Consider the following 26,784-nt stretch of genomic DNA (forward strand, 5'->3'; position numbering starts at 1 on the left):
TGATTTGCCAATTGCAGCAGTGATTCCCAGCTTCCACACTCCTTCCCTGTCCTTTCCCTTAGTCAGTCAGATGGTCAACAAAAATTTACTGACGGGAGAGGTGGGAATCTTTATTCCCTGCTCCCCTTGTTTCCACACGGAGGCATGTCAGCTTCCCGAGTTTCTCTAAGAGGAATGAGGGAGTGTGAAGATTCATCGTGGCACAGGTGCACTGCAGGTTGTTCAGCATCCCTGATCCCTACCTGTAGGAGCCAAACAAACCAAACTGCCTCTAAACCTCTCCAAAAGCTCCCTTGGGGGCAAAACTCCCCTAGTGAGATACAGTGAGTTAGACTAACCCTCAGGCCTCTCCTCTCTCCTCCCCTCTCTTCTGTCCTCTTTTGGAGAATCTGACAGCTCCAGAAGTTCCGCTGTGGTCTTCCTCCTTGCCGTGGCAAAGGAGGCCTAAGGTTGTCCCACTGCGCCTGTGATGAATGCCAAATCCGATGAACTCAGATAAAGAATTAGCAAACCTATTGTACACAGATTGAAGGCCACATCAGTAACGAAGGGGACATTTTATTTTATTTTTATTTATTTATTTATTTATTTTTGAGACAGAGTCTCGCTCTGTCGCCCAGGCTGGAGTGCAGTGGCCGGATCTCAGCTCACTGCAAGCTCCGCCTCCCGGGTTTACGCCATTCTCCTGCCTCAGCCTCCCGAGCAGCTGGGACTACAGGCGCCCGCCACCTCGCCCGGCTAGTTTTTTGTATTTTTTAGTAGAGGCGGGGTTTCACCGTGTTAGCCAGGATGGTCTCGATCTCCTGACCTCGTGATCCGCCCGTCTCGGCCTCCCAAAGTGCTGGGATTACAGGCTTGGGCCACCGCACCCGGCCGACATTTTAATTTTAATGTATCTTCAGTTGCTTGCCTTTTTTTTTTTTTTTTTGAGACAGAGTCTTGCTCTGTTGCCCAGGCGGAGTGCAGTGGCGCAATCTTGGCTCACTGCAAGCTCTACCTCCCAGGTTCATGCCATTCTTCTGCCTCAGTCTCCCGAGCAGCTGGGACTACAGGTGCCCGCCACCACACCCGTCTATTTTTTTTTTTTTGTATTTTTAGTAGAGACGGGGTTTCACCGTGTTAGCCAGGATGGTCTCGATCGCCTGACCTTGTGATCTGCCTGCCTCGGCCTCCCAAAGTGCTGGGATTACAGACTTGAGCCACCGCGCCTGGCCAGTTGCTTGTCTTCTAAACTCACAAGCAGATGGGCAGTGGGACTCTGGGTGTTCTAAAACTCCACACCTTGGATGCCCCATGCTTGATAGGCATTAGGGCCCTCTCTCAGCTTCCCCTACTGCTGCCTGTGGCCAAATCTGTCCGTTCACCTCCCATTGACCATCCTCCCTCCCAAAGGAAAGTTCAAGAGTATTTCATGGCTTGAGGATTCATATTGTCATTTTACTTATTTATAGAATCAGTAAACCAACGCATACACACTATTCAGAGAGGTGGGAAGCGTTCCACAACCTTCTCCCTCAAACCTGGGCCCAGACCCCAGTCCTGGAGCACTGCATCCACCCAGTAGGAAAGGGGTCCAACCAAGACTTTTCTTGACTTTGTAACTTACAGACACAAGAGAATTGAGGGTAGAAGGGAAATTCTTGGCACCTGGACTGGAGTGGGATAAAAGGAGAGTAGGAAAGCAGTGATAGGAGAGAAGTGAGGGAGGTACATACAGTTTTATAAATAACTAGACAAGGTCTGAGCACTTTGGGTGGGGTGGAGTGAGAAAGGCTACAGGCATGTAGGGGCCTAAGTGGGAAAGGAAGAAATAGTGCTTGGGGCCAGAGCGGATGAGGGATCAGCTCTGGGCCTCCTTTTGCCCCATCTGTAAAGTGAGTGAGTTGCCCTAGGTAGTGTCAGAGCAGCCCGCTTCCTCGGAGATGCTTGGACTCTATGGGCTTCTAAGCCAGCCTGGGGACTTTGGAAAAAGAGCTCTGGGGATTGGCAAGGACTGGTGGTCACCGCCAGAGAGGTGGTTGATGCCCAGACAGGCTATGTCTGATCCCCCGGCTGGTACTGTGGTTCGGTGGAGGTGAAGTAGTCCTCCAGGAAAGACTGCAGGTACTCGAAGGTGGGCCTCTCCTCCGGGTCCAGACGCCAGGTCTGTTCCATGGCCTCATACAGGGACGCTGGGCAGCCTGGAGGGCATGGCATGTGGTAGCCCTGCTCCACCTGTTCCAACACTTCCCGTTTACTCATGCCTGAAGGATGGGGCTCTGTTAGTCAAAGGGACAGCCAGGAAGAAGCCCTTCCCTGTGACCATCCCCCACCCCAGCCCTACCCCTGGTAGGGCAAACCTGGGTAGGGGACTCGGCCCTTGGTGATGAGTTCAGTGAGCAGGATCCCAAAGGACCACACATCTGACTTGATGGTGAATCTGCCAAAGAGGGCAGCTTCTGGGGCTGTCCACCTGATGGGGAACTTGGACCCTGGAGAGGATGGGGGAGCAGGGAAAGTTAGTGAGGGGGTCCCTGGAAACAGCTGGATTAAGAGAATGGGGTCTGAGCACAGTGGCTCACATCTGTAATCCTAGCACTTTGGGAGGGCAAGGCAGGCGGATAACTTGAGGTCAGGAGTTTGAGACCAGCCTGGCCAAGATGGCGAAACCCCGTCTCTACTAAAAATACAAAAAGTAGCCGGGCATGGTGGCAGGTGCCTGTAATCCCAGCTACTAGGGAGGCTGCAGCAGGAGAACCGCCTCAACCCAGGAGGTGGAGGTTGCAATAACCTGAGATCGCACCGCTGCACTCCAGCCTGGGTGACAGTGAGACTCTGTCTCAAAAAAAAAAGAGAGAGAGAGAATGGGGACTTTAGGGATGAGGATCTTGGGGATCCTCAGCACAAGGGTCTCTGGGCATAGTAGAAAGGACTTGGTATCTAGTCGACACCTACTATGTGTCTAGTATAGTGATGGGCACTTTCCAAACATTGCAATAATTCTCATCCTAATAACAGCCAATACTTGGCTAGCCTTTCCTGTGTGCCAGACACTGTTTTAAGTGATATGCATGCATTAACTCATTTGACCCTCACAAAACCTCCATGAGATAGAGACTCATTTTACAGGTGAGGGAAAGGAGGCACTGATTAGTTAGGTAACTTGCCCAGATCACAGGGTTAATACCTGGCTAGGATCCACACTCAGGCATTCCGGCTACAGAATTCCCACTGTTGAACGTCATTGTCTTTCATTTAAGAATTATAGCTGTGCCTGTCACATAGCAGGTGCCTGGTAAACATCTGCTGATTTGCTGTTATCTGAATATTTTCACTTTACAGAAGAGAAAAGGCAGCTTCCGGAGGTCAGGTGACTTGCCCAAGGCCACATGGCTGGTAAGTGGCTGACCTGGGATTTGAGCCCAGAATTGCCTCTCATACTACATCAGGATGGGGGTGACTCGGGTGACCTGGGGTGAAGAAGGGTTCCTGAGTGTGTGGGGCCCCATGGAAGTCCCTTGTTGCATGGGGAGCTCTTGGAAGGTGGGGTGAGGCAGGGCACCTTGGCAGGGGTTGTACTCATCGTCCTTGATGAGACGGGCCAAGCCGAAGTCTGCGATCTTGCACACCAGCCGCTCCCCGACCAGGATGTTGGCTGCCCTCAGGTCGCGGTGAATGTAGTTCATTCGTTCCATGTAGGCCATGCCCTCAGCTACCTGGGGGGCCAAAGTGTGGAGAGATGGGAGCTCATGTGGACTCACAGCACCGTGGCCTGTGTGAGGGGTGAGGGACCATTTGAAAAACCCACTTTCCAGAGGGGGAGACTGAGGCCCAGAAAGAGAGGCAGTACCTCTCAGGCACAGCTGGAGGCACAGCTGATGCAGTGGGCGGGGCCGCCCTCCCAGGCGTTTGAAGGGACAGAGAATTTGGGAACAGTTAATAGGTAGGAGGTCCGGGAGGTAAAGGCTGCTGGCCCAGTTACCTGGGCTGCCATGTCCACCAACTGGGGCAGCCTCAAATCCTGGCCCTCCGGGTTCTTGAGGAAATCCAGCAAGCTGCCTGGGAAGAGGAAGCCAGAACGTCAGCCCTAGCCCTGGCCCCAGCCCCTCCCCCTCTCGCTTGGCCCCGCCCCTCCATCCCCGCCCACCTGGACCCGCCCCTCACTTAGGACCCCGCGGGTACCTCAACCCCTCACTTGTCTCGCGCTGGCCTTGCTGCCAGACACGGACTCTGCCCACATCTCATTTCTTCTGTTCCTTGGTGCCCCGGACACGACCCACTCAGACTCCGCCCCAGACCCTCCCTCATTCCCGATTCTGCCTTCGTTAGCCCAAACCCCACACCCCCAACACCAGAGGCGCCGCCCCCAGCCCCAGATCCGTAGTGGTCTCACTCGGCCCGGCTCCCACCCCAGCGCTCCAGTCGTTTTACACACCTGGTCCTTTAGTGGGACTCTACCCATTGTCCCTCATCCCTCACAGATCGCGTCCCAGGTCCCACGCCTGAAAACTCCCCTCTTAACTTCATCCTGAATCCCGCCCGACCAGGCTCCGCCTCCTAACCGTGACACATGAACTCGGTCACGATGTAGATGGGCTCCTCCGACACGACGGCGTACAGCTGCACCAGCTTGTCGTGCCGCAGCAGCTTCATGACCTGCGCCTCCGCCAGGAAGGCCTTCGGGGACATGGTGCCTGGCTTCAGCGTCTTCACCGCCACCTTAGTGCTGCCGTTCCACGTGCCTGCTCAGAGGCTGTCTTGTCAGGACCCTCTCCCCCGATCCCAGGCCCTCGCCCCGGCCCCCGGGAGCTCCGTACCCAGCCACACATCCCCAAAGCAGCCGGTGCCCAGCCGGCGCTCCAGCGTGATGGAGCTGCGGCTGATCTCCCAGGCGTCCTTGGCCAGGCCCAGCGTCTGCGGCTTCATGATGGTGCAGGGTGCGGTGAGCAGGTTGCACAGCCCGTCATTCACCTCTAGGGGAGGGGTCATGGGGTAGTCACAGGAGGGCCAGGAAACCCCCCTCCACTCCTTATCCTATACCAGCCTGGTGCCAGACCCTAAGATCAATTATAAGGAACTAGGCCCCAAATGAGGTTACAGGCCAGGAAGAAAGGCAACTCGACCCACTGAATAGGGGAACATGTTGGTGCCCAAGGAAGGGAGTGGCACCCAGAGGGAGAGATGATCCCTGTAAGCCTTTTGTAAGGCCTGGGGGCCTTCCCATAGGAGGTAGCCTCCAGCTGGGCCTTGAAGGATAAGGTGGGATTCTCACAGGTGGAAATGGGGTTGGGGATTCCAGGCAAAGGTGTGGACATGAGGCCCATGGTCTTCCAGGGACTTCATCCTTGGCATAACCAATCAAGGCAGAAACGTGGGCATTGACTTCTGCCTTGCCTTCACCCCCACAGCCAATTCTCCACCAAGTCAGGCCTATTCTGCCTCCTACCCAGCTTCAAAATCATCTGCTTCGTCTTTACTCCACTGCCACCAATTTAGTCTCCACCACCTCTCACCTGGACAACGGCCCCTGCCTTCTGATGGACCCCTCATTCTGCCTTGTCCCCTGGCATCCAAGCTCCACCAGCAGCCAGAGTTTCTCACAAAAGTGAGACCAGCCTCTGTCACCCCCTGCTCAGGGCCCTGTGATGATGGCTCCCTGTCTGCCCACAGGGCAGTCCTGGTGCCTTGGTGGGGCATTCAGGTGGCACAAACATTCCATCAAGTTTCCACAAATTGAGGCCTTGAGGCAAGAAACTGACCAATGCCTTGCTCAGTTATTAGGAGGTGCTGCTTGGTGATGGACTGCTTTCCTCCAGAAGCTCACAAAAGCTCCTGGCCTAGGAGACCACTCCTTGGGTTCTGGTTTTGGTCTGGCCGATACTGCTTGGTAGACCCTTCCCTTCTCTGGGCCTCAGTCTCCCCATCTGGACAATGCTTCAGTGGGTTGGTTCAGGGATCTGAGGCCCCTGCCCTCACCCATGTAGTGCTGCACCAGCTCCTGCACCGAGTTGAACTGAACCCGCGTGGTGATGTAGTAGCCACCCATGTCCAGCTTGCGAATCTTGTAATGCTTCACATGATCGCCTCTGGTCTGATCCCAGTCCCGGATGGACAGGGAGTAGGCACCTGTGGAGAAGGATCACTTTGGATCTGCTGTTCTCCTCTCCCCTAGTCTGGGAGCTGGGAGAGGCCCGACAGCAGCATCCCTAGGACCTGGTCCCAGTCTTGGCCTTGACCCAAGCACCCTACCGCTCCTAGCCCTACCCCAATGGTTGGGCCTCCCAGTCACCTTGGCGCATGGCATCACCCCTACCTTTGGTGGTCTCGCTTTCCCGAATGAGAAAGGCCCCCTGGGGGTTGCCTGGTGAGAGCAGCTGCCTCTCTGCATCCTTTCTCCCAATCTTTCCAAAGTACCACCTGTTGGGAAAGGCAGGCAAGAGTCAGGTGTGCTCTGCTCAAACCTCACCTCAGCCTCCTGCGCAGTCACTTCACAAGTCAATACTCCATTTTCCCCATGTGTACAATGGGGCTGGTACACCTGCTTCACAGCCTGGCTGGGAGGATCACAGAGAAGGGGAATGTAAAATGCCTGGCACACAGTAGGTGCCCAGCAAAGGTTAGCATCTCTTCTCGTTAGGTTTCTCTTGAATTAAAATTGCTTCAATCCCAATCATCAGGGTGCCATGGACCCTCAGTTCATCTCACTCTAGCCCCTCTGTGCACTCATTTTACAGATGAGGAAGTTGAGGCTCAGAGAGGGAAAGTGACCTGTCCACAGGCTGGCTAATGAGATCTACCTAAAATCCTCTGCCCCTCACCCTAGTTCTTTTTTCACCACTCCAGTAATCAGATCACTCAGATCCTTCTCCCACCCCCACTTCCAAATCCTTTCCTCCTTTGGCCTCCAGAGCAACACGGTCTCCTGCTTCTCTTCTCTCTGGCTGCTCCCGCCCCAGCTCCTGCTCTTCTTGCACTCTCTTAGACTTGGATGTTTTCCTAAGTCTAAACTTCAACCTCAGGCCTCAATCACTCCTCTCCCTTGGGGATTCTTTCCGGGATTGAACTGTAGCCCTAAACCAACTGTGCAGGTACAATGGGGGAGCTGACATGACCACAGGTGCCATAGAAGACTCAGATGATCATGAAACTGGTCTGTGGCCATCTTGGGTTGAATTAAAGGAACCTCGTGTTTTCAAACCAAGGGTGGTGGAAGTCTTAGTGGACCCTGGGAAAGTCAGTCCGCCCCTGGGTACTAGGCACAGTTCAGGAAACAGGAGAAAGCACTGGCAAGTGGTGTGTCCAAGAGGGCAGGCGGGAGGGGAACGGAGGAAGTGTTGAAGGACTGTATAGACAGGACACATTGTCAAGTTTTTTCAAAGCCCTCCCCCCTCCCACACGCATGACATTAGCTACTTCCTTAATAATCAGTATAATAATAACAGCACGTATTTCATGCTAGGGTCTGCCTTAATACATGTATGTATTTACTTAATTCTCCTAACAACGTTGTGAGATAGCTAACATTGTTCACCCCCATTAGACAGTCAGGACTGCAGTTGATAGAACAGGAACCCAGGCTGTCTGCTTTAGGGCCTGTGCTCCTAACCACACTACCCGTAACCACAACACTGCACTGAGCACCTCTCAGCGCTTGGTGACACTGGCTCCAAGATGTGGACACAAGCATGAAGCTCCCCACAAACCTCCTGTCCTCTGCATCATTGTCCCTCCTCTCCTTCATGCCTCCTATCACCTCCCCAGACTTGGGCCTCACTGCACTTGACCTCTGAACCTCGCCCACCCACTCCTGTTCAGCGATGCCCACCCGCTCCTGCTCAGTCATACCCACTTCCTGCCAGCAGCCTCCACCTGCATGCAGCCTCTCCATTCCAACAACCTCCAAACATGCCCACATTTCTCCCTTCCCCAAAGGAAACTATTCTAAGTTCCATCTTGCCATCAACATTCTGCTGTATCTTCTCGCCTTCCCTTTACTTGAAAAAGTGCTTCGCACTTGGGTCTCCACTTCCTCACCTCCCACTGCCTCCCAGGTTCTGCTGTCTGGCCTCCGCCTCCCACCCTCGCACAGAGAAATCTCTCACCAAGGTCACCCCCACTGCCAAATCCAGTGGCAGCCTCTGACACGCCCTCTCTAGTTTCCTGAAGCTTCTGCGCTCTCTTGGTTGTTCTGACTTGGCCTGGTCTGGATTTCCTCACTTCTCCAGTGGCTCCTTCTCCTTCGAGGGCAGCTTTCCCCAAAGTGGGGTCCTAGAGCCAGTCTTTTTCACTCTCTGCTCTCTTCCTTAACCCTCTATATAGCTTTTTAAAAAATTTTTAATTAATTAATATTTTTTTTGAGACTGAATCTCGCTGTGTTACCCAGGATGGAGTGCAGTGGTTCCATCTCGGCTCACTGCAACCTCCACCTCCCAGGTTCAAGTGATTCTCTTGCCTCAGCCTTCTGAGTAGCTGGGACTACAGTTGCCTGCCACTACACCCAGCTAATTTTTGTATTTTTAGTAGAAATAAGGTTTCACCACGTTGGCCAGGCTGGTCTTGAACTCCTAACCTCAGGTGACCCACCCACTTCAGCCTCCCAAAGTGATGGGATTGCATGCATGCGTCACTGCCCCCGGCCCCCTCCTATATAGCGTTAATGATCATCTTTACTCTCATGAGTTCCACATTTCTGCCCTAGCCCACTGTGCCCTCTGCAAGGACCATAGCAAACAAACTGAGCAGTCTTAGTGCCAATTAGGAAAAAATGCCCCTTCCTCTGGGCTGATTCAGGGGCATGGATCAGCATGGGCTGGTTGCCTGCCATACAAAGCACAACCTAATCGAATTGCTGGCAGCCTCCTCCACATGGATGTTCCTCTCCACAAACCACAATCCAACAAGTACCCCCTAGAACTCATGAACCTATACCTGCTCCTGTGTTCCCTGCCTTAGCAAATGGTGCCATCATCCACCCAGCTCCTTAAGAAGACTTTGAGTCACCCTTGATTCCTCCCACTCCCCATAACCCAAATCAATCACAGAGTCCTGGATTCTCACTTTGCAGTCTCTTCAATCCCTTCTTTTCTCATATATGTATGACATTTGTGAGGATAGCTTTTTAAAAGCTTTATGAGCCTCAGTTTCCTCATCTGTAAAATGGGGACAATAATAATAACAAGGGGCTGGACATGGTGGCTCACACCTGTAATCGCAGCACTTCGGGAGTCTGAGGCAGGAAGATCACTTGAGGTCAGGAGTTTGAGACCAGCCTGGCCAACATGGTGAAACCCCATCTCTACTAAAATTAACAAAAATTAGCCAGGTGTGGTGGCGTGCACCTGTAGTCCCAGGTACTTGGAAGGCTGAGGCAGGAGAATTGCTTGAACTCAGGAGGTGAAAGTTGCAGTGAGCCAAGATTGAGCCACTGCCCTCCAGCCTGGGCAACAGAGCAAGACTCTGTCTAAAATAATAATATCAAGGCCAGGCATGGTGACTTATGCCTGAAATCCCAGCACTTTGGGAGGCCACGGTGAGAGGATTGCTTGAGCTCAGAAGTTTGAGATCAGCCTGAGCGACACAGCAAGATTCTGCTTCTATAAAAAAAATATATATATAAAAATTAGCCAGGCATGGTGGCACACACTCGTAGTATCAACTACTCAGGAGGCTGAGGTGGGAGGATCACTTGAGCTCAGGAGTTTGAGGCTGAAGTGACCTAAAATCATGTCACTGTACCCCAGCCTGGGCAACAGAGCACGCCCTTGTCTCTTAAAAAACTAATAATATCAACAGTGTTATTGTGAGAGTTAAATGAACCAAGGTGGTAAATACTTGCTGTAGTATACTTGCTCAAGTATATAAAGGCATTCAATGAATGGTAAATTCCTGCCTCTTGGGCCAGGCCTCAGTGGCTCATGCCCGTAATCCCTGAACTTTGGGAGGCCAAGATGGGCGGATCGCTTGAGCTCGGGAGTTCAAGACCAGCCTGGGCAACATTGCAAAACACTATCTCTACTAAAAATACAAAAATTACCTGGGCGTGGTGAAAGAATCATCTGAGCCAGGGAGGTCAAAGCTGCAGTGAGCTGTGATTGTGTCACTACACTCTACTCTAGCCTGGGCGACAGAGTAAAAAAAAAAAAAAAAGAAAAGAAAAAAAAAGAAAAATTCTTGTCTCCTTAATAGAATTAATTCCTAGTAATGCTCCCTTGCACTTGTTTAGCACTTTACAATTTTTTAAAGCTCACACACTGTTGTTTTTACTGGGAGGCAATATGTATAATGCTGAGCAAATGCAGCTTAACTATCTGGGTTCATACATCAGCTCTACCACTCACTAGCCGTGTGAACTCGCACAGGATATTTACTTTCTCTGTGCCTCAACTTCCTCATTTGTAAAATAGGGTAATAGTAGTTTCTAACCCTATTAATACACAGACAGTACTTTCAATAGTGCCCAGAACATAGTACATGCTCTGTAAGTATTATCTACTACTATTATTATCAGTATAATCTTCTTTTATTCTCACAATGACCTTACAAAATTATTAGATAAGGAGACAGGCTCAGACTGGAGCAATGACTTGTCCAAGAGGTGGCCTTGGAGTCTGGACTCCAGGGTCCTGTCCATAGGGCTGGCCTTGCCGCAATCCTCACTTACTCTTCAGCCTGGATGGAGTCCACAGGGGCCACATAGTTGCTGGGAATGTAGCCAGTTTGTCCCGAGCTGAGAGACCGAGCCTCCCACCAGTCACCTTCACTGTAGGCACAGAACAGGGCATGGTCAGCAGCACCCCCAGCCCCCAAGGCACCCTGGGGCCAGGCGGAGCCACACAGGACTGCAGAGATGAATCCTGCCAACCCCCCATCTTGGACACCCCACCACCACCAGGTCTTTTGTCTGCTCTGCCCCAGCCACTGCAGCTTCCCTGGGAGGGCTTGTCCCCGCAGAAGGAATAAGCTCGGGGGCACTTGGGGCTCTTAGCTTCTTCCATGGGCTCCTCAGCTGGGCTGAGCTGGGGATTGGGAATACAGTGGACAGCTGACTAGGTCACTTCCCCACAGAAAATGGCTACCGATTTCCTTCTGGATAAAATCTAGCCTTCTCAACGTGGCTTAAAAAGCCTGGCAGAGGCCAGGTGTGGTGGCTCATGCCTGTAATTCCAGCACTTTGGGAGGCCGAGGCAGGTGGATCTCCTGAGGTCAGGAGTTCGAGACCAGCCTGGCCAACATCGTGAAACCCCATCTTTACTAAAAATACAAAAAATTAGCCAGGTGTAACGGCTCCTGCTTGTAGTCCCAGGATCACTTGAACCCAGGAGGCGGGGGTTACAGTGAGTTGAGATTGCACCACTGCACTCCAGCCTGGGAGAGAGAGTGAGACTCCAACTCAAAAAAAAAAAAAAAAAAAAAGCCTGACAGAATCTGCCTCTGCCTACCTCTCTAGCCTCTGTTCTCTCCCATTCTGCATCCCATATTTTATGAACCACCTAAGGTGAACCACTTTGTGGTTTTCAGAAGTTATCATTTATTCTCATTCTCTGTCACTCTCTTCCTCTTTTCCTCCCTCTTATTTTTTATTTTTTAACTATTTATTTACTTTTTTGGGATGGAGTCTTGCTCTGTTGCCCAGGCTGGAGTGCAGTGGCGCGATCTCGGTTCACTGCAACCTCCACTTCCCGGGTTCAAGTGATTCTCCTGCCTCAGCCTCCCACGTAGCTGGGATTACAGGGGCACACCACCATGCCCAGCTAATTTTTGTGTTTTTAGTAGAGACTGGGTTTCACTATGCTGGCCAGGCTGGTCTTGAACTCCTGACCTCAGGTGTTCCACCCGCCTTGGCCTTCCAAACTGCTGGGATTACAGGCGTGAGCCACCGCACCTGGTCGTCTATCTCATTTTTATAGCCTCAGCTTAAAAATCACCTCCTCCAGGCCGGGTGCAGTGACCCAACACCTGCCCCCCCCCCCCCCCACCCCACCCCAGCACACAGTTGCAATCATCCAGGGTTTTTATTTTTATGTATATGTGTTCGCAACTAGGCTGGAGCATTCTGAGGCTAGGGACCAGGCGGGATTCCTGTCTGGGTCCTACTTCCAGCCCAGACAATGTTCTGACTAGGTGGCCTGGTCACTTACGTATTGTTCAGGATGTGGAACTTCTCGCCCTTGGTGAAGGTGAGGTCATCCTCAGTTCGAGCCTCATAGTCATACAGGGCGATGAACAGGGTCACTCCAATCCCTGCAGAGTCAGGGCTACTCAGCAGGGTAGGGCATGGGGCAGAAGCACCAAGGGGGCTGCACCCCCAAATTCCTGTTCCCCAGCCAGGCGCTGCACCTCCCCACTCCTCTAGTGCCCCGGCTCCCAAAGGCCTTTGGAGTCCAAGGAATTTCAGATTTGGTCTCCACAGCTTAGGACACACAACTTCAAGCCCATTCCTCCCACCACGGAGGATCCCCTGATTGCCCACTCCTCCTCTTCCCCACCAAGAAGACTTCCCATCTGGGAAGTGGCTCCTAAAAGGGCAAGAAGTTTCTCTTTGTCACTTGCATCTGTCACAGGGTCATGCCCCTCTCAGTCTGGGAGTAGAGCTTCCTGACCCTCCCCTGCAGACTGTGGTTTCTGACGGTAGGGCTGTACAGACTCCCTCAGCCTGTGTGATCTTGAAAGCGGGGTTGTGTCTGCCACATCCTACTGGAGGCTCCTAAGGGCAAGTCCACATCTCCTCTTCTTCCCTCAGTTTCTCCCAGGATCCAGGCAGCACCTGACTCCGGCCCCCTGGACTCACCTGACACACCCCTGATGGTGCCACTATCAAGGAAGCCAGGGTTGATGGCCTGAGAGGAGAAGTTGCTGTAGTTGGGGATGTGGACAAATGATGATGCAGGTTGGGCCTTAGTGGGGTCAGGCCCATAGTGGTCTGCTGCCCCGTAGCTCCTGAAGTCCCCTTCCAGGCCAGCATCCTCTTTGGCCGTGGCCGCCGGCTCCAATTTCTTGCAGAACACACAGCCCATTCCAGGTTCCCTGCTACAGAATGGGGCATGCCTCACTCAAGGGCCCCTGCCAGGTGCACCACTCTGTGCACACACGTGTATGCACATGCTCATACGCTCATACAGGCACATGGCTTTCTCTCTTGGGCCTAGATTGGGGTCCTCCCTCTAAGGGAAAAAAGCGGAGCCGGGCCACCTACTGTACCGTTCAGTCTGCCTCACAGTATGTCCCCACTCAGTGCTTCTCTTTCCATTGGCTCGTGTCTATGTCTCCGGGGCTGGCTTTCTACATTGGGATATTGCTATGCTTATTTGTATATTTTTGCCTCCTATTGCTTTGTTTTTTGTTTTGTTTTGTTTTGTTTTGAGACAAGCTCTCACTCTATTGCCCAGGCTGGAGTGCAGTGGCACAATCACAGCTTGCGGCAGCCTTGATCTCCTGGGCTCAAGTGATCCTCTGGTCTCAGCCTCCCACGAACTGGGACTCCAGGTGCGTGCCACCACCCCTGGCTAATTCGTTCGATTTTTAGTAGAGACAAAGTCTTGCTATATTGCCCAGGTTGGGTCCTAATGCTTTGATATGTTGTGTTTCTGTGACTCTTTCAGTGTGCTTGTACATGTGTGTCTTTGTGTCTCTCTAAGTATGGGTGAGTTTGCCTGTGTGGGTATGCGTGTGTGTGCAGCTCTTTATGGATGTCTGTGTGTCTGTGTGTGCAGGTTTGTGTGTATATGACAGTGTGTAAAAGTCTCTATGTATGTGTTTGGCTGCATGTGTGTATGTCTGTAAGACCGTGTTTGTGTGTATGTGCTTCTGTGTGAGTATATGTGTGCCTGTCTGTGTGAGTGGGTGTCTCTGTGTCTGTGTGTCTATGAATGTGCACGTAGCTCTGGGTGGGAGCAGTGTGCCTGTCTCTGGATGTATCTCTGCGTGTATGTCTATATATCTGCGCATGTTTGTGTGTGAGTGTGTGTGAGGCTGTGTGTCTGCACCTGGAGAGTCACTGCAGAGGGGGATCAAGGCCATTTCCTGTCATGGGTCCAGTCTCCAGCCTCTCAAGCTGCCTCATTCTGGCTCCCCCATCTGTTACCTAGCAACAAGGTCCTTATAGGAGGAAGGGGCTGTGAGGAGTTGTGGGGTTCAGGAAGGCCACCCCCACCCTGTTTCGTGACCCTGAAAGCCCTCAGTCCACCCCACTCACCCCGTAGGCCCCTACTCCTGGGTCAGTGGGGCTGCAGCATGATCCTTGGGAGGGGTCAGAGACCTGAGGGTGAGACAGAAGGACAAGGAAGATGAAGGCTCTGCCAATGTTTCTGTCAGCAGCTGCCCAGCTCCTGCCCTCTTCAGGAAGCCAGAAGGCCTGGGCTCTGCCCCAGCATGACTTCTGCCTTCACTTTCCTTCCTATCACCCCTGGCACACTTACACAACCACTGTCACACAGGGCACACCACCCACACCAGCTCTCTTTCACACTCATACTCACGGGACACACCAGCACAGTCACGCAACAATACTCACAGCATGCATTTGCATGAGTGTGCGTGCCAACACCATCACACGCCAACAGAGGCTCTAACAAGCCCAAGCTCACAATAACACACACACATACACATGCACATATACATGTGGTGCCTGCCAGGTTAACAGACAAACACACTCAGACACGCATGATTTTGTACATTATAATCATCTCTCTAACAGGATTTCTATCAAGCCATGCTCAACTCCCTCATAGTCCCCAGTCACCTTCTCCTAAAAACCAGTTCTTCTGGCCGGGCGCGGTGGTTCATGCCAGTAATCCCAGCACTTTGGGAGACCGAGGTGGGTGGATCACAAGGTCAGGAGTTCGAAACCAGCCTGGTCAATATGGTGAAACCCCATCTCTATTAAAAATGCAAAAATTAGCCAGACGTGATGGTGGGCGCCTGTAGTCCCAGGTACTCGGGAGGCTGAGGCAGCAGAATCACTTGAACCCGGGAGGCAGAGGTTGCAGTGAGCCGAGATCGCACCACTGCACTCCAGCCTGGGTGACAGAGCAAGACTCTATCTCAAAAAACAACAAACAAACAAACAAACAAAAAACAGTCCTTCTTCTGAACCCTGCTGTGCTCCCAGCCACCCTAGGGTTCCATGTGGTGGCTGAGTGACAGTGGATACCTGCCTCCGGAGCTCTGACCCTATCCCCATAGCAGGGAAAGGACCACGTCAGAAGTTGGGGCCACCAGAGTCCCTTGGGAAGGCCCACAATGAGCCAACTCTTTTCTGGCAGCTGTATCCTCTGAGCAACAGGGCAGGAGGTCATTGAGCAAGGGTCCCCCACACCCTGCCAGAAACTCTGCCATTGCAACACTCAGAGAGGAACTGACTGGTGAGAAGGCTTGGTTTCCTAAGATGTGAGAAGAATGGAGAGTTGAGGGTGGGGCCAATCCAGTGAACCCTGATTTGCCCCAGAGGGGCCCCAAGGTCCTAGAAGCAAGGACCCGCCAGCTTCTCCTCTTGATCCCCAGTCCAGTTACCCTTACAGATATTCTCTTCCCCTTCTCTCTGGGTCCTGTCCTTCCTTCCTAGCACCACTCACCTCTTCCAGGAAGTCTTCCTGGATCCACCAGGTCCAGTTGCCTGGCCGATGGTTCCGTCACATCAGTGCTTTGGTCTCCACCCTAGCCCCACCTGCCCCTCTCACCCTTTGCTGTAAGTGTGCTCTCATGTGTGTGTTGGGTGGGGGTGGGGGCCTCACACCCATGTGGTGAACTGTGGGGCGGGCTGTGGTGAGAAGCCTGCCCTAAAATAGCCCCTGTTCACTGGGCCCTGCCTGAGACCTGTGCCCTGGGACCCCTCCCTGGGATGAAACCACTGTGTCTAAAAGGCCCCAGGATGCTACAGGGCTAGTCAGAGCCAGGGCAGAAAATAGAGGTGGAGGATTGGAAGCCATCCAGGGCCCAAGGGGAGGGATTTCAGGGACTGGTGACAAGAGAAATGAGGCTGATACAAAAACGAGGGTGAGGCCGGGCACAGTGGCTCACACCTGCTATCCCAGGACTTTGGGAGGCCAAGGCAGGACGATTGCTTCAGCCCAGGAGCTTGAGACCAGCCTGAGCAACATAGGGACACCCTGTCTCTACAAAACAGAAATTTTTTTAATTAGCCAGTCCTGATGGCACCCACCTACAGTCCCAGCTACTCGGGAGGCTGAGGTGGGAGGATTGCTTAAGCCTAGGAGTTTGAGGCTGCAGGAGCTGTGATTGTACCGCTGCACTCTAGCCTGGGAGAGAGAGTAAGACCCTGTCTCTATTTTAAAAAGAAAACAGAAAAACCAAGGGTGAGAATAAAGCCTTCTCACAGGAAGACACACACACACCTCAAATGGTGCACCGTGCTGATACCCAGATCCACACAGCCCTTCAGCCCCTTCTCAGATGGCACGTTACCTCAGCTGCCTCATGCAGTCTCAGGCTACTCTGCAGATTCTTAGCACAAACATCTTTCAGTGTACACACACCCCATATACACACACGTCCAGCCGTCATCCGTCTGCACATAGATGCGCATGCACACGCATGTGCACACACACACACACACATCTTCTATACAAGAATAGCAAATATAGAATTTATAGCACTTACTATGTGCTGGCCACTGCATTAAGCACTTTACCTATATTATCTCATTTTATCCACACAACCCTATGATTTAAGTATTATTATTATTATTATTAATTTATTTATTTTGAGAGGGAATTTCGCTCTTGTCACCCAGGCTGGAGTGTAATGGCATGATTTTGGCTCACTGCAACCTCCGCCTCCTGGGTTCAAGCCATTCTCCTGCCTCAGCCTCCCGAGTAACTGGGATTACAGGCGCCCGCCACCATGCCAGGCTAATTTCTGTATTTGTAGTAGAGACAGGCTAATTTCTGTATTTTTAGTAGAGACAGTGTTTTCACCATGTTGGCCGGGCTGGTCTTGAACTCCTGACCTCAAGTGATCCACCCACCTTGGCCCCCCAAAGTGTTGGGATTACACATGTGAGCCACTGCACCTGGCCTAAGTATTATTATTGATGAGGCAACTGAGGCACAGAGAGGTTTGGAAATCTGCCCAGGGTTGGCTAGTCACAGTGGCTCATGTCTATAATCCCAGAACTTTGGGAGGCCAAGGCAAGAGGTTTGCTTGGGCACAAGAATTCGAGACCAGCCTGGGCAATATGGCAAATTCCAGCTCTATAAAAAATGCAAAAATTGGCCATGCACGGTGGCTTACGCCTGTCACTGCACTCCAGCCTGAGTGATAGTGAAGCTCCGTCTCGATAAGAAAAAAAAAAAAAACTCCAAAAATTAGCTTGGCATGGTGGCACGTGCCTCGAGAGGCTGAGGCAGGAGGACCGCTTAAGATCAGGAGGTAGAGGCTGCAGTGAGCTATGATCATGCCACTGCACTCCAGCCTGGGCAACGTAGTGAAACTCTGTCTCAAAAAAGGCGGCCACAGATATGATGCATCCTGGTGTTTGGCTCCAGAATCTGAGCTTTCAAGTACTTCTCTCCATTGCCCATCACAGATACAGACAGATGCAGCCATTCCTGCTGGCATGCACAAATGCAGATGCCCCCACACTGTCCCCCTGCCCCCCACATAGGGACACACACACTCACACACACACAGACACACACACACAGATATACACAGCTCTCTCCGGTGACACAGACCCACATAGAGCTCTCCTCTATAGAACACAGACTTATACAATCTCTCATGTTCACACACAGATACAATGTTGCCACTTCCAATAATACCCACGTGTATATTGCCACAACATATCTACATCAGACCAACGGGATCCCTGAATTCTGCATGCCCAGTATGGCTGCAAGGGAGAGACTATCAGCATCTGAGAAGGAAGCTCTGTGGGCTCAGGAAGAGCCCTGGCATGGCTGACAGTGTTGTCAGCAGGCAGAGTTAGGCAGTTCTTGAGTCTTACCACTTCCAGACTTGATACAGACCAAAGCCCTGGCCAGGCCTGGCTCTCTGGGGACCAGTATGCTGAGGGGTCAGGGGATGTAGGGCACAGGGTATGGCATCTGCATGGCCCAAGGCAGTGAGGGGCCACACTGCATGTAGCCATGTTCATGCTGTTTTGTCAGAGGAAAGAAAGAGATGGGGAAAGGTAGAAAAAGGAGAGGCAGAGAGAGAGAGAGAGAGAGAGAGAGAGAGAGAGAAAGAGAGGCAGAGTTTGAGAGATACAGGGAGATAAAGAGAAAGAGCCAGAGACAGTTAGAGAGACAGAAAGAGAGACAGAAGGAAGAGCCAGAGACAGAGAAATACAGCGTGGTAGGCTGGCAAACTGACTCTCAAAAAAATAAAAAAAGCCCTGATCTGTCGCATTTTCTGATTTCCATGGTGTAAATATTGCCACCATGGCTGATTTAAAGCTACCAGAGTGAGTTCCTGAAAGCTGGGGTGGAAGAGATGCGCAGAATGAACTCCCCTGAGCCAGTAACTAGCTGGCTCCAGCACACACTGCCAGCAAGAAACAGAGACAAAGAGACAGAGGCAGAAACGAGAATTAAGGAGAAAGAGTAACCGAGAGACAGAAAGAGACAGAAACAGAGAGAGGCGGAGATGAAAAGAAAGAGAGAGAGAGCTAAAGAGACAAGGAGGGGGAAAGACCTCGGAGGGAGAGCAGATTGGGTTCACTCTGCTCAGGCATCTACATAAAAATAGCCCCAGGACTCGTCATCCTCCCCTTACTCTGATCTCTATGTGCCACCAATCCTTTGGAGAGTAATTTGACTTCCTAGAAATCTGGGTGGCAGTAAAAATGTGCTAATTTATTAAATAGTGACTAGCATCTTGCCAAGCAATTCCCAGTCATGGTCTTGTCTAGTGAACCTATGAGGTGGGTTTATGACTGCCCTTATTTTACAGATGAAGAAACTGAGGCACAGAAATGTTAAGTAACTTGCCCAAGATTACACTGTGACTAAAGGATGATAAAATGCAATGCTGATCAATTTGTTGCCAAAAACCACTGTAACCACTGGTCCATTCTGCAATCCTAGTAGAAGCAATAATGCAAGCTTGTCCAACCCACAGTACATGGGCCAGATGCGGCCCAGGACAGCTTTGAATGTGGCCCAACACATATTAATAAACTTTCTTAAAACATTATGAGATTTTTTTTTTTTGGAGATTTTTTTTTTTTGAGACAGGGTCTCACTATGTTGCCCAGGCTGAAGTGCAGTGGCATGATCTTGGCTCACTGCAACCTCCGCCTCCTGGGTTCAAGTGATTGTCCTGCCTCAGCCTCCTAAGTAGCTGGGACTACAGGTGTGCTACCAAAATGCCTGGCTAATTTTAGTAGAGACGGGGTTTTACCATGTTAGCCAGGATGGTCTTGATCTCCTGACCTCATGATCTGCCTGCCTCGGCCTCCCGAAGTGCTGGGATTACAGGCATGAGCCACTGCACCCGGCCTTTTTTGCAATTTTTTAAAGTCCATCAGCTATCATTAGTGTTAGTGTATTTTATGCGTGGTTCAAAACAATTTTTCTTCTTCCAGTGTGGCCCAGGGAAGCCAAAAGATTGGACATCCCTACAATAACGTGTGTCTCTTAAGGAGCACCTAGTGTTCTGAGCCCTGTGCCTCATGCTCTGAATCCTTGATCCAGCAGGCAGGGCGCAGGTTGGGGGAGGGAGGGGTGCGGGAGAGAGAGAGAGCGAGCCATATCTGCCCAGATTTTCTCAGGAAGTCACTGAATCTGAAGAAGCCAGGTCTCTCTTTTCTCAGCACTGAACTTGGCTGCCTGCTAACACCAGAAAGGCGGCAGCTCAGAAAGTAGCCACAGCATCATTCTGGGCACTTAGTTCTGTTTATAAATATGTCTCTTGAACATCTGGTTTACAGGAGTTGGCTCCGAGATCCCCATCAGGGTCAAAATCAGGTTACAAGTATCAAACTGAGGTCCAACCCTGGACCATAGTGCTCCCCACTTCAACATCTGCCCTGTGGCCCTCCCCAGCTCCATTCTTCAGTAGCTCTGTGACCTTGGATCTTTGACATAAGCCTCTGAGCCTTAGTTGCTGCATCTGCACCTTCTGAGCAGTTGTTGTGAGGGATTCATGACATGTGGCTCTTGCCCGATGTGCAGTGGCCAAGTGTGACCAATAACCAAAACCAGAATGGCCCCCAGGGACCATTTACAACTCCACCCTTTCTTTTGCATAGGGAGAAGTTACTTTCCCAAGATCACACAGTCAGACAGGGGATTCAAAGTCAGGACTATTAATTCAAGTCCAGAGTTCTGCTCCCTCCCCCATGGCTGTGTTCTCCAAAGCCTGAGCAGGAGATCATCCTGTTCCTAACTAGTGAATGTCATACTTCCGGTCGAACACACCACCCCTGTCATATGGCAGCTGGTCACCCAGCAGGGAGGGACCCTGCCTCCCACCCATCCCTACTGCTGGACATAGGAACCCCAGCTTCACCCATTCTTTTTCGAGGCCCATACTTCCAAAAGCTATGCCAGTTCTTTGATGTAGACACAGGATGTCCTGCCCCCGCAACCCTCACCAAGTATCTGTGGGATCTAGAGGCAGATTTAGGCTCACATTCTAGCCTTCCTGACAACTGACTTAAGGCATTGGGCAAGTCAGTTTATCTCCCTGAGCGGCAGCATCTTTGCCTATAAAATGAGAATACAAATGTCCACCTCCTGGGGTTGCTTCTCAGCATCAAATGGGGTCTCATCCTTGAAAGCATCAGACATACAGTAAGTGCCCAGTGAACTTTCACTTCCCTCCTTTCCCTTGAGAAAGGTCCTCCATGGCAATGATGGTATGGGACCAGAGGGTACAGGACTGGGCAGGGCTGAGAAGAAACAGAAGTTCCCAGGGTGAGGTGAGAGGGCTGAGCTGGCCCAGCTGCCTGGGGGATTTCACCAAAAGGGAACTGGGACTTTGGGCAGGGGCAGGAAACCACCATCCTGCAAGAGTTCCGGCTTCTCCTCCGGGCTCTGGGCTGACCGGGGGCAGGCCAGGGTTGGAGGGGCAGGGAGCAGGTGACTCGCATCCCACTGTGCCGCATCTCTCACTAGGCCCTGTCCCCCAGACCGGGCTTCCATCCCTCATCCCCAGTCCTCTCACAGAGACCCTTCACCCCGCTGAACCCCAGCGCCTTTGCTGAATCCCCATCTCTCTCGCTGGGGCCCCCACTGCTCATTAACTCTTTCTTTCCTTCTTTCTTTCTTTCTTTCTTTCTTTCTTTCTTTCTTTCTTTCTTTCTTTCTTTCTTTCTTTCTTTCTTTCTTTCTTTCCTTCTTTCTTTCTTTTCTTTCTTTCTTTCCTTCTCTCTTTCTTTCTTTCTTTCTCTTTCTTTCTTTTTCTTTCTCTCTCTCTTTCTCTCTTTCTTTCTTTCTTTCTTTCTTTCTCTCTCTCTCTTTCTTTCTCTCTCTTTCTTTCCTTTCTCTCTCTCTTTCTTTCTCTTCTTCTTTTTTTTTTTTTTGAAACAGTGTCTCATTCTGTCGCCAAGGTTGGAGTGCAATGGTTCGATCTCGGTTCACTACAACCTCCACCTTCCGGGTTCAAGCAATTCTCCTGCCTCACCCTACTGAGTAGCTGGGATTACAGGCATGCGCCACCATGCACAGCTAAAATTTTGTATTTTTGTATTTTTAGTAGAGACGGGGTTTCGTCATGATAGCCAGGCTGTTCTTGAACTTCTGACCTCAGGTGATCCACCCACCTCGGCCTCCTAAAGTGTTGGGATTACAAGTGTGAGCCACTGTGCTCGGCCTTCATTAACCGCCTTTCATCTCACACGATCCTTTCTTGAGGCCTCGAAACTGCCTCCTGAAGAAGACATGCCCACCCAACCCTGTGTGACTCCACCACCACCATGGTGAGGCCAGGTGTGTGCAGGGGGTGTTTGGGGGTAGCCTTTACCCTCCATGTGGTCCCGAAGCCATCAGCAGTTTTTTCCACTTCTTGTGGGTAAAAGCGGTTTTCCACCTGTTGCTGAAAACCACCCACCAGCCTCTAAAACACAGCTCTTTAGGTGCCATCTGTCCTGGGACTCAGGATTTTCAGGAGATGGGAGCCATGGGGGTGTCCAGGGGCAGCCGAGGGATGGGAGTCTAGATTTCAGTGTGGCCAGACAGGAAGCCCCGTCCCCGGTTCCTCAGGGGAGGGGGGCGGTGAGGAGGACATCCTGCCTTTTCCCACCTTAGGTCAGCCCAGTCTGCTCCCGGTGGGAAAAGCCCTGCCCCTACTTCTCCAGCTCTGGGGTTCCCTACTCAGCCTCCTGAGGTCTGGCCACTTCCTTTGCCACATCAGCTCCAGGCGGCTGCAGAGAACACCCGAACATCCACCTGTGTGCCCAAGGGTTCATGCTCATTCACTCAGAGCCCAAAACAGACAAACACTCACACCCTCACTGGAGGAGGGCATGGGAGCACCGACTCACTGGAACAGGAAGTGGTCATGAAGCCCTGGAATCCCACACCCTCCTCCCCGGTGGGGACATGAAACTTGGTCTGGATGAGGTAAGGATTCAGGCCTCAGCTCAGGCTACATCAGAGACGAGATGTCCTGGACTTCTGGTCCCTACTGTTGGCCCTGCAGGTTGCCAACTCCCAAACCTCCATCTTCCCATCTGTGAAGTGGGAACAGGGTCCTGCTCTCCCATCACCACCACAGTCGGAAGGATGCTGAGGACGTCAGGGTCCTTGAGAGTACACACCCGAGGTGTGGCCAACTGGGTGCGGCACCAGAGAGGGTGCGAGACAGATTTCAACTCTGCTGACCTCCCCAGTGTGGGCCCTCATCAGAGCCATAGACTGTTTATTTAGATGCCAACTGACCGCTGGTCCCTGGAGGCCCTGTCAGTGAGAGCAGGGCTGTCTGGGCCTCATCCATGCTTTTTGTTGCTGTTTTTTTTTTTTTTTTTTTTTTTTGAGACGGAGTCTCACTCTGTCCCCCAGGCTGGAGTGCAGTGGCCGGATCTCAGCTCACTGCAAGCTCCGCCTCCCGGGTCCACGCCATTCTGCTGCCTCAGCCCCCCCACGGGTAGCTGGGACTACAGGCGCCCGCCACCTCGCCCAGCTAGTTTTTTGTATTTTTTTAGTAGAGACGGGGTTTCACCGTGTTAGCCAGGATGGTCTCGATCTCCTGACCTCGTGATCTGCCCGTCTCGGCCTCCCAAAGTGCTGGGATTACAGGCTTGAGCCACCGCGCCCGGCCTTTGTTGCTGTTTTTTACAGACAAAATCTCACTCTCTCACCCAGGAGCTCTCACTGCAGCCTTGAACTCGTGGGTTCCAGAGATCCTCCAGCCTCAGCCTCTGCAGTAGCTAGGACTATAGGCAGGTGCCACCACTTCTGGCCTTCCGGCTAACTACATTTTTTTGTAGAGACAGGACGGGGGTCTCCCTGTGCTGCCCAGGCTGGTCTCCTCTGCATGCTTTTGAGATGGTGAAGGGGAGGCTCGCTGAGTCAGGGATAGCCCTTAACCCTTCAGGACACTCAGCAAATACTGCTTTCTACACCTGATCCTCGTGGGGGAAGGGTGGACACAAGGATAATTTCTCCCCATAGTTCAGATGAGGAAAAGGAGGCCCAGAGAAGCCCCGTAACTTGCCTACAGTCACACAGCAATTAAGGGCCCAGTCTTGCTAAGAACCCAGGTCTCTCAAACAGCAGATCCTCCAACTCAGGATCCCTAAACACAGCGGCATCGCGCCCTCCTAAGTCGGGAAGCCCGCCCCCCCACCCACCAGACCGAGGATTCAAAAAGAGGGCGAAGGTGGAGAGCAAAGGGGGCTGCCCCCGCCAGGAGCCCCGCGGCGGCCCAGTGCGGCCCGCCCTCGCGTTGCCATGGAGGCAGCCCCTGCGGGCACTCGCGGTCAAAGGCAGGATTTCCGTCGGGGAGGCAGCAATTCCCGGATCCCGCGGGGAGCGCGGGCCGAGACCGCCGCGGGCGCGGAGGGGGCGCCCGGAGAGGCCAGTCCCTGCTGAGGGCGGGGACTTCCCCAGGAAGAGGGGACCCACGCCTTGCGCGCCGGGAAGGAGTCCCCTGCAGCCCGGAACCCACCGCAAGGGCGGGCCGGGAGGGTCGCGGCCGCCTACGTTACCCTGCGGGTTGTGGGCTTCAACCCGACTTCGGTCGGCTCGGAAAAGGGGAACTTCCTGGACCCGCAATTGCACCTCAGGTTCTCCGTCCTCCAGAGATCGTTCTCCTCGACCCTCTTCCCGCCAGCTTCCTCACCTGTTCCCTCCAGCACCCCCACCCATTTCCCTTCTCCCGGACCCATCAGACCCGTCGGCTTCTCCCCGAAGTCCCACTCTCACGATCCCTCCAGTTTCTCCCCCAGACCCTCCTGGGGTTCCCCTTAGTCCTTCTCCCCCGCCTGTCTTAGCCCCCCTTCCTAAACTCTCGTAAGTCCCCTCCATTTTACCCACTAGACCTTTTTGGGGTCCCTTTGGTCGGCTTCCCCGGTGCTCCCCTCCGCCCTCTCCCCCAGGTTTATCAGCCTTGCTCTCCAGGTTGCCAGTTTTACTCCTTAGGCCTTTTCGGGCTGGGGTCCCTTTGGCTGTCACCTTGCTCAGGTGTCCCCCCACACCCATGTTCAGGCTTCTCTTCCCCTCCACCCCCAGTCCTCTCCCCAGAGCCCCGAGGGGGAGGGCACTGCCTGACCTGCCCAGCCCCCACCCGACGCAGTCTCTTACCTGGAGCCAAATTCTGCCTGGCCCCGGAGCGAGCCAGCCGGGGCTCCAGCAGCCGCGAGTGACGGCGTGCGGGGAGAACTGGGGTGCTGCCCGCTTCTGACCGCCGCCCCTGCTGGGCAGGGAGGAGGAAGCCGCCTCGGACTTCTCTTATTGCAGTCGCGGCGGGCGGGCGGTGGTGGTGGCGGGGAGACAGTCACGCCCCAGCCCCAAGCCAGCTGCCCGCAGCGAGGAGGCGCCCTCAGATCCCAGGCCCACCCGCCCCCACCTTCCTCCTCCCCAGGTTACGGGAGGTCGGCTCTGTCACCCTCCAGACCTGAGTCCCCAGCACGGCCTTCCCAAAGGCCCCCTCCAAAAGTGCAGTTTTCGCACCCCTGAAGCACCTGTTCTTTCAGGATCATTGAATTGGAGGTTAAGAGGGGCTTTTTTCCATCACTGAGGACCAGATCGGGACTGGCCTTACTCGAGTTCTCACAGCCAGTTGACTTCAGACTGCTGTCACCAGAGCCACTGGACATGGATCACTTGGACCCTTTCAGCATGCCTTCCCTTCCTCAGGGGCTGGGCACTGGGGACACAGGGCAGTGAGCAGCAGAGGACCTTTCTGTTAGGCAACTGCCTTTCAGAGGAGCGGGAAGGGTGTCAGCCTCCCCCACACACCCAAGTTTTAGAAAAACTGGGCAGGGGGCAGTGGCTCAGCCTGTAACCTCAGCACTTTGGGAGCCTGGGTGGGAGGATTGCTTGAGCCCAGGAATTCCAGACCAGCCTGGGCAACATAGGGAGACACCATCTTTTGTTTTCTAAATTAGCTGGGTGTGCTGTTGTACACCTGTGGTCCCAGCTACTGTGGAGGCTGAGGTGGAAGGATCCCTTGAGTCAGGCGGGTCGAGGCTGCAGTGAGCTGTGATTGAGCTACTGCACTCTAGCTTGGGTGACAGAGAAAGACCCTGCCTTTAAAAAAAAAAAAAAAAGAATGTGGGTTTTGTTGCTGAAAATGATTTTTTTTTTAAAGAAAAAAGAAAAACTGAGTATCTTAGAACATGTGGAAAAAGATTTTTAAAAACAAAAAGAGAAACAGTAGCATCCTCTATCAGTTCCAATCTCTCTGTCTGGTAGGGATCCCTGACCCTTCCTCAACCTGGGGTTCAGTCCCCACTCCCACCACTGTTACTTCAGCCTTAAAAGCAAGAACCCGGAATATCCCTCCTGTCCAGGAGAGGAAGAGGTGTGGTGGGGAGGGCTGTTTGGTGGAGAAGTATGTGTCAGTTGGGATGTGGTGAGAGGCAGGGAGAGTGTGTATAAACACAGAAGAGAGTGTGTGTGTGTGTGTGTGTGAGAGAGAGAGAGAGAGAGGGAGAGATAGAGAGAGAGGGAGAGATAGAGAGAGAGAGAGACAGAGAGAAAGAGAGAAAGCAATGACGTGATGACTTTGCTTTTGGAATCAACAACTAGGCCACGGCATGCAGGCAGGTGTGTTTGTATGTATGGGCAGGAGCGTGTGGGGATGTATGTGTGCATGCGTTCACATGCTCAAGTATGTCCCAATGTGACTGGGGTAACAGAGTGGTGGGATGCAGATAAGAATGCTTTTCTCTTAGGAAATGGGAGGAGGGATGAGGAGGAAGACAGAGGAGCCAGTGGCGGTGCAGGGTCTCTGAAAGAGTGGCCTCACCCTAGCCGGGCAGCATCACCTCCGCCATCAAATGCTCCCTGCCTGGCCATTGGCCCACATGTTCAATTAGCAAACAAGCAAACATTTATCATTGTGTCTTAGGTGCCAGCCTTAGGGAAAACAGAGATGAGAGACTGGTCCCTGCTCTTGGGGGATCCCCCCAATCTATCATGCTCGCTCTGTCATCCTTCAAGGTCTGGCTCACAGGCATCTGCTCAAGAGGCCTTCCCTGGTTGCTGCTTCCTACCCACTCCGCACCCCCAGCAGAACCTCAGCATCTTGTGCCTGGTGCACCCCTGGTTCCTGGGGGATGGGTGTGTGGGATATGTTTTCCTCAAGGGCAGGGATCTGGCTCTTGTAGATGCCTCCAGTACCCACACAAGGCCCGGCACACAGTAGCAGGCGTTCTGTGTGTAGGAACACATGAATCAA

At 52.7% G+C, this 26,784-nt stretch overlaps 1 protein-coding gene across 5 annotated transcripts; it reads right to left on the reverse strand.

Moving 5' to 3' along the window:
• Positions 1-1,412: 1,412 nt before the first annotated feature.
• Positions 1,413-24,836, reverse strand: FGR (FGR proto-oncogene, Src family tyrosine kinase). 5 transcript variants are annotated; one of them, XM_003891421.3, is made up of 13 exons: positions 24,684-24,836; positions 14,171-14,233; positions 12,767-13,005; positions 12,117-12,219; positions 10,640-10,738; positions 6,293-6,396; positions 5,956-6,105; positions 4,797-4,952; positions 4,542-4,721; positions 3,962-4,038; positions 3,542-3,695; positions 2,340-2,471; positions 1,413-2,243 (listed from the first exon to the last, which is right to left on the reverse strand). In XM_003891421.3, exons 3-13 carry the CDS (start codon positions 12,990-12,992, stop codon positions 2,035-2,037), a joined length of 1,590 nt encoding a protein of 529 aa, XP_003891470.1. In that variant the 5' UTR covers positions 12,993-13,005; positions 14,171-14,233; positions 24,684-24,836; the 3' UTR covers positions 1,413-2,034. The 5 variants fall into 5 exon arrangements, with proteins under 5 accessions (XP_003891470.1, XP_003891472.1, XP_009201226.1 ...); XM_003891423.5 differs by lacking the exon at positions 24,684-24,836 and adding an exon at positions 15,549-16,004; XM_009202962.4 differs by lacking the exon at positions 24,684-24,836 and adding an exon at positions 14,717-14,853.
• Between the last annotated feature and the right edge of the window lie 1,948 nt (positions 24,837-26,784).

Source organism: Papio anubis, chromosome 1 (assembly GCF_008728515.1).
Source record: "Papio anubis isolate 15944 chromosome 1, Panubis1.0, whole genome shotgun sequence".
Lineage (NCBI taxonomy): Eukaryota > Metazoa > Chordata > Mammalia > Primates > Cercopithecidae > Papio > Papio anubis.

Bases quoted from the DNA above. Each gene is read 5' to 3' on its own strand.
- FGR (XM_003891421.3), bottom strand. From the start codon at position 12,992: ATGGGCTGTGTGTTCTGCAAGAAATTGGAGCCGGCGGCCACGGCCAAA. The intron at 2,472-3,541 runs GTGCCCTGCCTC...CATCCTCTCCAG, and splicing joins TGAGTACAACCCCTGCCAAG to GGTCCAAGTTCCCCATCAGG. The intron at 2,244-2,339 runs GTTTGCCCTACC...CCCATCCTTCAG, and splicing joins GGGCCGAGTCCCCTACCCAG to GCATGAGTAAACGGGAAGTG.